The sequence below is a fragment of the Limanda limanda genome, chromosome 11 (genome assembly GCF_963576545.1).
Source record: "Limanda limanda chromosome 11, fLimLim1.1, whole genome shotgun sequence".
Classification (NCBI taxonomy): Eukaryota; Metazoa; Chordata; class Actinopteri; order Pleuronectiformes; family Pleuronectidae; genus Limanda; species Limanda limanda.
Genome location: NC_083646.1, coordinates 22,569,175 through 22,581,557, shown reverse-complemented (window position 1 = coordinate 22,581,557; position 12,383 = coordinate 22,569,175). Strand labels below are relative to the sequence as shown.

Sequence of the window (12,383 nt, the reverse complement as noted above, 5' to 3'; positions counted from 1 at the left end):
TATCTATCTATCTATCTATCTATCTATCTATCTATCTATCTATCTATCTATCTATCTATCTATCTATCTATCTATCTATCTATCTATCTATCTATCTATCTATATTTTATCCCTTTAATTGAAGTTGGTGCCCCAATTTTCCAACAAGTGCATGAATAATAATAACTATATATTCAACAAAAATAAGCTTGTATCAAATTATAGAAAATCCATCAACAAAAACAGCCAATTATCTTACTGGTGACATAAAACATTTTCCCTTCAACTATAAAAACAAATGGATCTAAAAAATATGCCATAACATGTATTTGCTGCTGTTGGGACAAGCATTTAAACATGGGTATCCAAAAATCCCTAAATCTACCAAATGTCAGGGCTAGAAATAGAAAAAAACTTGTTTTGTATCTGAGATTTGATAAAACATGTCAATCAACAAATAATGAGGATCCAGAGTTCAGTTTTATTCTGATTTTCAGCATTCCCCTCTCGTTTCTTTCGTATAGTTGTGGCCAATTAGGCGGATTGAAGCACCGAGGAGTCCAATCAGGGACAGGCCCTGTCTGGCATCCAGAGTCACCGGGTCAGCGGTTTCCCATACTGGCACTCAGCGGGTGAGAGATGAACTGCGGCGCAGAAAATTAGCATGAGAAATGTGTGTTTACTCATGTATATCAAACATCCATATGAAAAGCCTTTGCACTGTAAAAAATGCCGCTGCAAGGCAATAATAGAGAGAAAAACCGTCATTTATTCTCTCCAGTCAGCTCTTTCATCCAAACATCAGAATCTCTTTAAAGAGCCCTCGTTTCTTTTTTTGTTTGGTTTCGACAGGAGCGATCTCTGCATTCTAATGTTGAGGGGAAACTGAAGTGCTCGGGGCAGTTGGAGGAGACATCAGAATAACTGAATTGATGATGAAAATAATATTAATAATATTAATAGTGTATTGTCAAGACAGGGGCATATTCTTATTGGGCAGATTTAACCTTTAGCTGAGGATTGAAAGGGAGATCTCCAATCTTCTTACAGGTCAAACAGCCTCAACATGGTCAGCGGTGAACGGTAGGGGTTGTTGAAACATCAGGCATCTGCTTATCAGACAAACTCACTCAGCTACAAGTGAGAGGGGGTTACAATTATTGAAAGAAACCCCCTGCAGTCTAAGCTGTGAAAGAAACAGCTGGCAATTATTTTCATATCTCAAGCAAAAAATGCCAAAATCCATGGTGTCTGATGATCTAATCTGAGGATTTGTTGCATTACCAGATTGACTTTGGGTTTTCCCTTGTCAGTCAAACAAAACAAGAGCAGCTGGAACAGATGTTGACAGCACCAGGCCACAAAGCTGGTTTGTTAGTAAAGCTGTAGCCATTTCACTGAAAAGTAATTCTTTCACAGTTCAGCATTTTGATGAGTGTATTTTAATATTCAGCAGATCTTTCAGGGTCCAGTAGTTGCTGCATGAGGGATAATGGACCTCAAATATGCTGAAGGTCCTTGAACAACCTTAGGATATTGTTCTCTGAAGCACCCTAAACATCTCCAGACCGTGCTGTAAAACAGGGTTCCTCAACGAAAAAGGTTCCACAGAGAACTGATGTAAAACGTTAATGGGTTTCTGGAGGCTTCCAGCAATGGGACTGAACCCTGAGAGGAGCCATGAGTAACCTTTCATTTTAATAGTACAAGTGTATTTTATTAGTAAAAAATACACAAGTGATGTCCACAATCCTTAACATGCACAGCAGCATTATGCTCAGGGGCCGATTCCAACTGATATTCTCCATAAAAGCTGTAATTTGCAGCTGGTGCTCCTGCTTCACTCATCAAAATAAACACAATAACTACAAGTTATTCATAAACATGCAAGGACCCTACACTACTTATTATCAACAATCTGTGAATGACAGTCATTTGTGAGAAGTGACGGCGCCACTGTTTGATATCTGCAAATGATATTTGATAATACATCACAAACTGCTTCCAAAAAACGGGCTCATATTTCACACCTAAAATATCACTGCATATCTGTTGAGAGATTACTTTTCAATAATTCCTTCAGAAAAAGTACCACCTTTTCTTCAGTTCTCAATCAGGTTTTCAAGAAAGCAGTCTGCAGGAAGTTCACTGGCCTTCACTATGGAGAATATTGTTCACACCACTTTGTATGATTTTTGTTATAAAGCCACCCCACATTTACAGGAGACAGTACACAGCTGTTGTCAGTGGCTGGGTAGTCCTCCTCTTGATCAGTAAACTGCTCTTCATTGTAAAATGAGCACAGCACGACATTAATGACCAAATTCACACTGCAATTAGCTGCACAGCGACAGAATGTTAAGTGAACTGATATTTCCTACTGCAATGCGCTCTGTGACTTGGCTTCTCCCCCAAAGTTGTTAAGTAGACACTGTTCTACCTTTTACTTTGTTCTACTGTTCTCTTTTTCCATTGCAGAGTCTCATTGTCATAACACGTATGTAAGTAAAAAATCCCTCAAAGGTTTTTCAACCAACATTACACAAGGCTAAAAATCTCTTTGTCTAAAACACACTCCTGTGCTCAAATAAGAACTCTTCTAATGTAAACCTAGCTCATAACATCAACAACAAAAACACATCGTTCCGTCACTGCAGTGAAAAGCCCGGCGGAATCTCTAGAATGTGTCTGTGCATGTGTGAGGGTTTAATCATGATGCAAATAAGCAGCATGATCATATTTAAATCAGCTATTAACATAATCTATCACCTGAGTAGTGACCCTACTGCCTGCGCACCAATCATTCATCAGCACACCGGTGAACATGCGACCATTTCTTTTAATGACGGAACTGCCATCATGCCCAGGGCCAACAGGAAGATGAGTGTTGTGGAAATGTACGGATCAGATTGGCTCTGTGTAACGTATCAGCTGAAGGCAGCGGAGCAATTTGTCTGATATTCAATGAGTGGCGACGCATGAGGCAACTTATCAAAGTGACAGCGGCTGAGTGGGCTTCATTTAGTTTCACGTAACACAGGATAAAAAAGAGAGGTTCAAAAGTTGTGTTAATATGCAAGACACTAAGCTAACAAGCTTAGAGGCATCAGGAATGAAGGCTGACTGAACTGGGACACAACAAAGCGAGATTAATAGTCGAAAAGCTCCACTAGAGTCGGTACAAAAGTACTGATGGACAAAACAGCACTTAAATGTTTCTTCTATTAGAGCCTGAATTTAAAGTGTATCAATTGGGGAACATGATCACTCTCAGTGAACTCAATGACACTCATTACAAATAAGACTTGAATAGAGGAGGAATGGACCTGATGATAAAGTCATGTGGTCATCAAAAAAGAATGGAAAACTGACAACTGGCCGACTGAATACTTAATGAAATCAAGTCCTTCATTAACTGTGTGATTGTACCTTTTGACACCGACACAGATAAAGTTCCCTTAATTAAATGTGTGTTATAGTCAATTGTAGTTTAGATTTTGGGCTAAACGTAAATCCAGCACAGTAACGTGACAAAAACAAAGTATGCTGATGTTTAGCAGTTATGTCTTAGCTTAGCGTGTTAGCATGCAGGTTTTGTAGGTATTTGCCTCTAAACTAGTACAAACTAACTAATAAGAAAAATGACACCTGACATCTGATAAAACTCACTAAGTCATTTTAATAAAACAGACTGGCCCATAGTTGACCCTGAGTGATAACTCCTGCTGTAGATATGAATTGTGGAATACTACACGGCTCTTTATCATTATAAGAAAAATGACTGCTGAGAAAATGATTCATCCATTATGATGATCATACATATACTTGCATTTGAATTTTATATACAACTCATTTAATTCACAATTTATCTATTTTATTGATCATAATGAACAAAACTGTGCTAATGATTGAAAAGATAACTCTTCGAAACATAATTGCCTGAATGTTAAAGCGAATGTAGATTAAAATTCACCACATTTGCTTGATATCAATGTGCTTTCCTGGCATGAAACATCATATCAATATCATTACAATGTTATAAAGCTATTATTATAGAATTTTCTAACAATTTAGTTTTGTTTTTGTTAGATTGTTTTAAATATGCATGATGTTTAGCAACATTTACAATAATACTAGACTCATACATAACTACATCCTTCTTATTAACATTTGTATTATTATTAATCAGTATTGGTATGTTCAGTTGGCCATTGTTGTGATTTAATGAAGACTGGTTTTTATCAGAGAAATAACGGTTTGTTTCACACATCTAAACTTGAAAACCACATTTAAAAATAAATAGACTGACAAAGTCACATATGTGTTTGCCCGGCTATCTTTACTGAACTCTTTCCTAGCAGGCTCATATAATGCTACACTATCAACAGCACTCTGTTTCTGCCATTGCTTCACAGAAACAACTGTCGTTATTTGCAGAGCTGCCAGATATTTTAACAACAGTCTTGATTTTTGGCAAGGACGTCTTTACAAACCTAGTGACAGTGAAAGTGAAAGTGTAATCATCATCGCCGACAGGAAGGCTGATATTTTGAAATTTAAGTTCACAATAATTGAGTTCAAACTGTAGCAAGGACAACATTTTAGTGAGGCCATCATGGATTGGGAAAAACACAACATTGACAAGAGTGCTGCTCAGAGCACACACGTCTGCCTTCGCTGACAAACCTCCAGAGCAGCATTTTGCTGGAATGAGTACAAGTGAGGGAGTAAAACGACTAAAACAAACTAGTGTTAAATGGAGTGAAAATATCCAACCATCTGCCAGCAGGCATGAAAAGATCCCTTATCTTTTCACTACGCCTTTACAGTGTTGTCCTTGATGGCCTGAATCAAGAGAGCAGCGCTTTGGCACTGGGCTGACACGACCATAAAGCTCCAGATATGGGCAGAGTTGTCATTGGCTTGTGTTTTAATGAGCTGCTGTGTAGTTGTACTGCAGGGCCTCTGTGTGTAAATATAGCACGACTGAAACGCGACTGCACGGACCCCAGAACAACACAGGCTGAGGGTCTTTGTTGTCTCCCATATGTTTCTTCTTGGCACTTACTGAAGCTAGTAAATCTAGATCCGGTAAAAAGTGTCATCTGGATGGAGAGGCCCCATGCAAACAGCAACATGATTGGATGAGAGGCCTGTCAATCACACAAACAAGCACCACGACAAGGTTCTCTTTAACCTTTAACATTCTGCATTTTTACATTCACAGTAATATCTTACTGCCTATTAGATTATCTCAATACTCATCTCCTATGCAAGACAAGACTGTGAAAAGTATTGTAATGCTGTAATATGTAAACTGAGACTCACAGATACATGCATTTTCATATTCACATGCATTCATTTTTATTTTCATACACATGTATATAAAGTTGCTCTTACATGGACACACACGCATCCCAGTCGCCAAAGTGCAGCTCATTGTGGGAACTGTTGGGTTTCTCTACAATGTTTCAGGCCTTCTATGTAAACTGCCTGGAGATAATGTACATTATGATTTGGCGCTACACAAATTTAATTTAATTTAATTGTCTCAGTGAGGTGTAAAGATATTAATCAATCAATCAAATGTATTTGTATAGCCCTTAATTATTTAAACTACCGAGAAAGCAATTATTTTAGCAGGAAAAAAACAAACAATAAAAATGTAGAAACCACAGAGAGAGTCACAGTAACAGAGCATGTCAAATAAATAATAATATTTTCAACATTCATGAGAAATATGGATCTGTGGAATAATGTTTATACAAAAGGAAATGTTAGAGAAAGAAATATCTGACATGAAGGGAGCAGTACAGAAGATTGTAATCATTGCAGTACGGCCACTAATGGCAACGTGAGAATAGGCGTATTTTTTATCTAAGGAATTTATTTGTAACCATAATCCACAATCAGCTGCCGCCATGATCCATGATGAGGTCACTGCAGCGATCCTAGAACAATATCAACACTTTACTCTTGTACATCACCCAGATCCCTGCTGATATCTGTCCTTCATATTGACCTGACACTGATGACTCAGTTGCTAATGTAATTGTTAAAGTAGACGCTAACTGTTATTTGATCCGTGAACATGTTTGTAAGTGTCAGTGTCTCATTGATCTATAGAGATGTCATTGACATGTGGTCCTTCGGCCAAAATCTAATCAGAAGAACACGTCAGCAGCAATCTGGATGAGGTCATACTCGCTTGTGTTCAATTAGAGCAGCGGTGCTAACAAACTGTAGCCGAGATCAAGGGTGAGAAAAAAAAGTCAATGGTGCTGAACCAGACAGTTTTCAATAGATCTGACTCTGGCTCATCAAACAGAAACTTGAATCAATCTAAAACTCCAGTGAGACATAGACACACAAACCCACACACACCCACCCGCACACGCACTCACACACACACAAACACAAACACATCCCTCTGGTTCTTGACCAAAGATTATATTAGCAGTGAGAGTTTTTTATTTTACTGATAACTAAGAGAGTCGAACGACTGTGCTTTTTCAAAGACACTTATTAAAATACAAAAATGTAAAGCATTGGGGGAGGCGTAATTTGCAAATTTATATAATGTGTCAATTCAATTTCACTATGAAGTCATCATTACATCATATATCTGGATAAAGTCTATGAAGACTGGTTAAATTCAATAATCTGTAAATCCAGTCAGTAATCTGATTGATTACAAAAGTTTAATTATTTCACTGTTTGATCATAGTGAGGTTTAAGGACATCATTCTCACCATAAAAAAATCATAAAATATTTTATTATTCATAAAAGCTTAAGGTTGTTTTCAATTTTCTTACAGGACACCTGAAAAATACATTTTTCACCAACAGGTGATGTGCATTTCTGACGTTTTTATGACATGATGATATGGTTGTCTTCTGCAGCCAGGTTATGAATCGTGATGGAGGATCAAATCAGGACCGTGATGGCAACTGATTATGGATTATAATTACAACTTGATTGCTTAGAAAAAATATATCATTACAATTGTCATCACTGCTCCCTTCATCTTTGTCCGACTTTATGTTTCGTATTAAAACATTTATACACTTCTCCATTTATGTTACACACTGTCCTTTCTCATCAATGTAGTAAATAGTGTTATTTTGTTGCTCTGTCACACATGACATCTATTACACCTCTCTCTGTCCTGTGAGAGGATCCCTCACATGTGACTCCCTCTGAGGCTTCTATGTTGTTATGTTTTGGGTTTTTTTGGGCAGTAATTTTTCCTAACTCTTGCTGGGGGATGAGGGCAGAGGACGTCACATCTTGTTAAGCCCGATAAGACACAATTTGATTCATGAATATTGGCTACAAAAATTAAATTTGATTTATTGATTTGTGGGAAAATTTTGGAAAATGTGTTTATCTGACCATAACTTTGATGACTTTAACCATTGACTTTAATCATTGGTGAAAATTATCAAATGTGTATCAGCACTTCTATCCTTTGACCATGTGATGTCCTTAACTCTGTATTTTACAATACAATTACATTCCAGTTAGATTATGTTGGCAATCAGACAATTCAATTCACACTTCGAGAACAGAGGAAGTGCCACACGCATCGTGATGAATTAACACATCCACTGAATTGATGCGGAGTGGTGTCAGCATTACATGACTGCACACAAACAGAGTCGCACAAACCCTTTAATCAGATTAGAAGTCACAACGCAGACATTTCACCAAAGAGTAACAAAGTCAGCAGGGCCCAGCAACACCTCTGCTGCACTCTCAGAATAATCCTAAATTATTCATGTGCATCTCAATGAGGCTGCTGTCAGCAGGAAAAACACAGATTACTTATGTAAATCCTCAGTGGCAAAAGGTACGAGCTGTTATTGAACAGATGAAGTCTGAACTGTCACTTTCCTGCATGACAGAACATACTAACACCCCCCACACCATCACATGGCCTCATTCACTCTGACACTGTTTCTTTATACCTGCTCATTTAAATGCCTCCTACACGAGAGACTGATCCCTCGTCACACGAGAGAAAGTGAAGGATGAGTTACACTAACACCTTCTCTCTGAGTTTGTGACCTGCTTAATGTCAGCTACAGAGCTAAAGTTAACATCAGGATGAAGGGATTTTATAAATAATAGAAACATTTTGAATAAACATAGAGAAAAGAGATCTAAAAATATTTAAGTGAGGTTTAGCTTCGGTTTAGATATTAAGTTACTTAGGTTTTCTCCTTATTTAGTCAGACATTGACGATGTCCATATGATCTGTTCTATATGCTCTGGGATGTTTTCCAGACCTGTGCACTTCCACTTCCTGGAATAGGTTTTTTGTTTCCAAATAATTCAGAACAATTAGTGGCACTTTCTAAAACTTGAATTCCAAATGGGCAGTGAGGCAATTACACTCCCCAAAAGAGACATAACTTAAAAGTGTCTTCAAGCGCTTTGGATAAAAGTCTCAGTTAAACTGCATGTAATCTAATACAAAATAAAATAAAAGGATGAAGTAATGTCTAGGGCCTCAAGTTTCACTTTGGTAAATGATTAATAATGTATAACCAGTGTTTGCAGGGATATTATGGGTATATTATGAAAATCTGAAAACTCTGTTCAGCTTTGACTCCTGCAGCAGATAATTATGTTCCTCATATATCGGAGTCTCAGGCTATATCCACATTAACAGATTTTATTCATTAAAACACATCACTTCTGCTGTGTTCACACCTGCTGTCTACACTAAACTACTCCGGAGTGCTCCAGCCCCTTATTAGCTATTAGTAATTAAAACTCTGGCTGCAAATTACTCTCAACATTTTCACATCATTTTCAAAAAAGCAATTGATTTTTAATATCTTGTTAAATCCTATTTTGTAATGTATCAGTGCGGATGTAGCCTCCAAATGCACCGACTGGCCGTCATACTGTTGATAACATAATCAATTTAAACTAAAGTAGAATGGACTAGATTCCAAAATATGACAGTGATAACAGCAAATATTATAAATTAGAACACTTGTTATTTTTACATGCTAAATATTTAATTGGTAAAAAAAAGATACTAAGACAGCATATTGGATACATTGCTTTTTTCTTTCGGTCTACGGAGTCTGGGTTAAACTATGATAGGTTTCATGATATTAGAAGATGGAATGAAATGTCAAGATACACCAGATGTTACTGCCTTATTGACTAATTGACTAAAAACACTCCTTCCTTGGAGAGGGAAGGCACCAGACATCTGGAAATCTAGTGATGGGTCCACTGCACTTTTTGGTTTGCCTCTGTTGTAGCTGTGACTGCTCATTGAAGTTACAGGTACGCCTGCAGTGAAAGCTGAAAGCAACTTTCTCCTCACTGAAGTCATCTAAAGACTAATCGCAGTGTTTTACATTTGAAAAAAATTCGAGAAAAAAGTTTGAATAAAAGAAAAAGAAAAATCTTTCATCTGACGACCATCAAACCATTAGAAAGACCAACTGCTTCAAGGTCAAACTACTGCCTGTTTCTATTCATGCGTTAATCACGGGAGAAAGCTCTTTTTATATTCCGGGAACTTATTATTAGGCCGTAAGATAATGTTCTTATCATATGGTTATCATACTAAACTTCTTAAGAGCCGGATGATTAAACTGTACTGTACCTTCACGTTGTCTGGATGGAGGCCCCCAGGGTGTCTGTCCATGTACTGACACAGGTCTGTGTGCTGTAAGATCAAAACAAAACAACCAAATGTTAATAGAGCAACATGGAAAAGTTTTAATTAGAGTCTAGATGACCAGTCACATTACAGTTTTTCTCGCCTTTCAACCATTTACACATAGATTCATACAATGCAGCAACAATCTATGTGCAGCACTTTTCTCGATCACCCATCAGTCACACACTGCCGGCTCAGCCCTCAGGGGCAATTAGGAGTTCAGTATCTCGCCCCAGAGACACTTTGCCACTTAGGGAAGGGGAGAATGGGGTCTAACCGCCGACCTTAGAGGACGACCCGTTCTACCTCCCGAGCCACAGCAAAAGCCAACATTAATCTTGATGTCATGGTGGTTGGGTGTCATTTCTCCTAACTGTGAGATAAAAGAGGTTCTGAATGTGGAAACTCCAAATACAAAAATCAGTTGCTCTTATTGGAGTATCTGTAGGTGATTTGCTTGATAGCTGAGATCATTTCTCGAGATAATCTCCATCCACTGACATGCATGCAGTGTTACACTGACCTACCCTTCGCCCTAGTGAACAGATTAGCATTCTCCACTGAACAAGTCACACAGATGCTTCAACGTGGATGGACAGTACCTGTCAGTCTAACTCAAAACCAGTTTTCTTTTATCTGTTTCCATTTCCCTAAGATATGTTTCCTTGCCTTTTTCCCTTTGTGTCTTTATCCCCTTCCCCATTACATGTCACCCTCTTCCTGTCAGTCATCATTAGCCTGAGAGGAGAACAATAGACTCATATCTCCAGTCTGAAAAGCCCTTTATATGTAAAACAGCACAGGATGGTTACAGTACCGAGCACAAGATGATATATCAACATGAATCCAGCCATTCAACACATTTGTGTGGTAGATATTCCAAAGACAGTCTTTTTGGGATTCATTATCACATGCATAACTGGGTAACTACAATCATCAAATCATTCAGCTCCAGTCCACCAGGGGGTGGTAAAGCAGAAGACTATACAACAATGATGATGGTATACAAAATCAAGGAACTCTACAGCAATAGGAAACATTGAGTATTCAAAAACCCAACTAGTACTAAAGTACTAAACCAATCAGGAATTTTCACACGTTGGGGTCGTACTTTAGTATTTTTGAGGGTGATAAGATTTCCCCAGCACTTGATTTAGCCCCTGGCTCCTGCGTTTCAGTTCTTGCAAAGGATTTTAGTTCCTGAGAATAGCTCCCCCGGTGGAAACTTAGCTTATCAGGTGCTTTCACGCTGATTTATCAATTTTAAATTGTATGTCATGTACCAGATATAAAAAAAACGTAACTCAGAATTTTTGACAACACAGTCTCCAGCTGTATCTTTACACCTAATGTTGTCCAGGCTGATACAGGATGCTCAAGGCAACTTTGTACATGGGCGTTCTGCGGCGCTATCACAAGTTGTTTTCAATTTGCAAAGATGCAAGGGAGACAACAGAGGGCTTGAACCTCTGGAAGTCTAAAACTTGTTTTCTCTCTCAAGTCTTAGGTGAAGTGTTATTTCTCATATGAAAAGGGGCAGATGTTGATTAACATCTTCTGTGTTTGAGGCAAATAATTGATTAGATTTTCAGAGGATTGGGTAGAATTTAGAGAAAAAGCTCTTCATCTCAAAAGGAAAACATGAGCCCTTGTCAGACATGAACTCCAGAGGATGTCCACACAATTGGGTCAGGACTTTCTCCGGAATTTGTTCTCACACATGAACAACGCAGCAGGAGATTCTCCGCTCAGATACATTCATAACAGCACGGTAAGCTTCACACAGTCTACTGACAGAGCGGCAGCTTCAGTTTGGTAAATACAGAATTATGGCCGATATTTATTGTGCAGGATGAACTCATTACTTTTTTGACGACACTTCCTCTAACTTTTCTAACTCCTTGATCTTCATTTGGTCTTCATTGTGTGTTTGGGGTCCACATCCTGCTGCAAACATGTGTCCCTGGTCTGGATGAAGTCTATTCATTGCAGGTGTTAAACTCCAGAGAAGGCAAAACAATCCCCCGACTTGATAACTCCAACCATTTTTTCACCATCACTGATAAGTTGTGGTAATGTTTTATCTCCTGCGTATCTCTTTACATACAGTGTTCTGTTCCTTTCATAACTCTCAAACTCATATTCCTCATTAAATAAGACTTCTTTCAGTCATCCACTGTGAGTTGCTGGTGTTTCGTCTTTCTTCAAGAGTTTGGCCTCGTTTCCAATCCTGAAAAGTGGGTTAGAAACAACTTCTCGTCCTCTGAGACATTGAGTCTTCTTTTGAGTGTATTTTTGCTGACTGGATCGTTGCATTGTTAATTTAGCAGATTCTGTGATGAAGTTGCTCTTCAGTCTCTCAGAGAGCTGAGCTTGGTGTATTGATCTTGAGAGTGTGTGGTCACTTCTGGTCTGCCTGATCGCGCTTTTGATAAAACTGATCCAGTTTTACACGTCCATCCACTGCCCCTTTACTAACCATTACTGTAGCCTACAGTAGCCATGAGTGTGCCAGTCAAAATATCCACAGCTCACATTTATGTGGGTCAAATATTAAAAACTGACACTAAATCAGTTAGAAGACAAATCAATCACTCATCAGTTTCTTTTTAAAGCTGTTTTTTGTATTCTAAACAAATACAAAAAACTGATTCTCAACCTGATTCCAACCCTCTGCGGTCCACACACACGTGGCCCGAATGAGAAATGTC

At 38.3% G+C, this 12,383-nt stretch overlaps 1 protein-coding gene across 1 annotated transcript in view; it reads right to left on the bottom strand.

Moving 5' to 3' along the window:
* Nucleotides 1–12,383, bottom strand: part of cdk14 (cyclin dependent kinase 14) — a 113,325-nt gene that overhangs the window by 44,025 nt on the left and 56,917 nt on the right. The window contains exon 7 of the mRNA XM_061082003.1: nt 9,616–9,678. Coding sequence (XP_060937986.1) covers nt 9,616–9,678 — 63 coding nt within the window. The remainder of the gene's footprint in view (nt 1–9,615; nt 9,679–12,383) is intronic.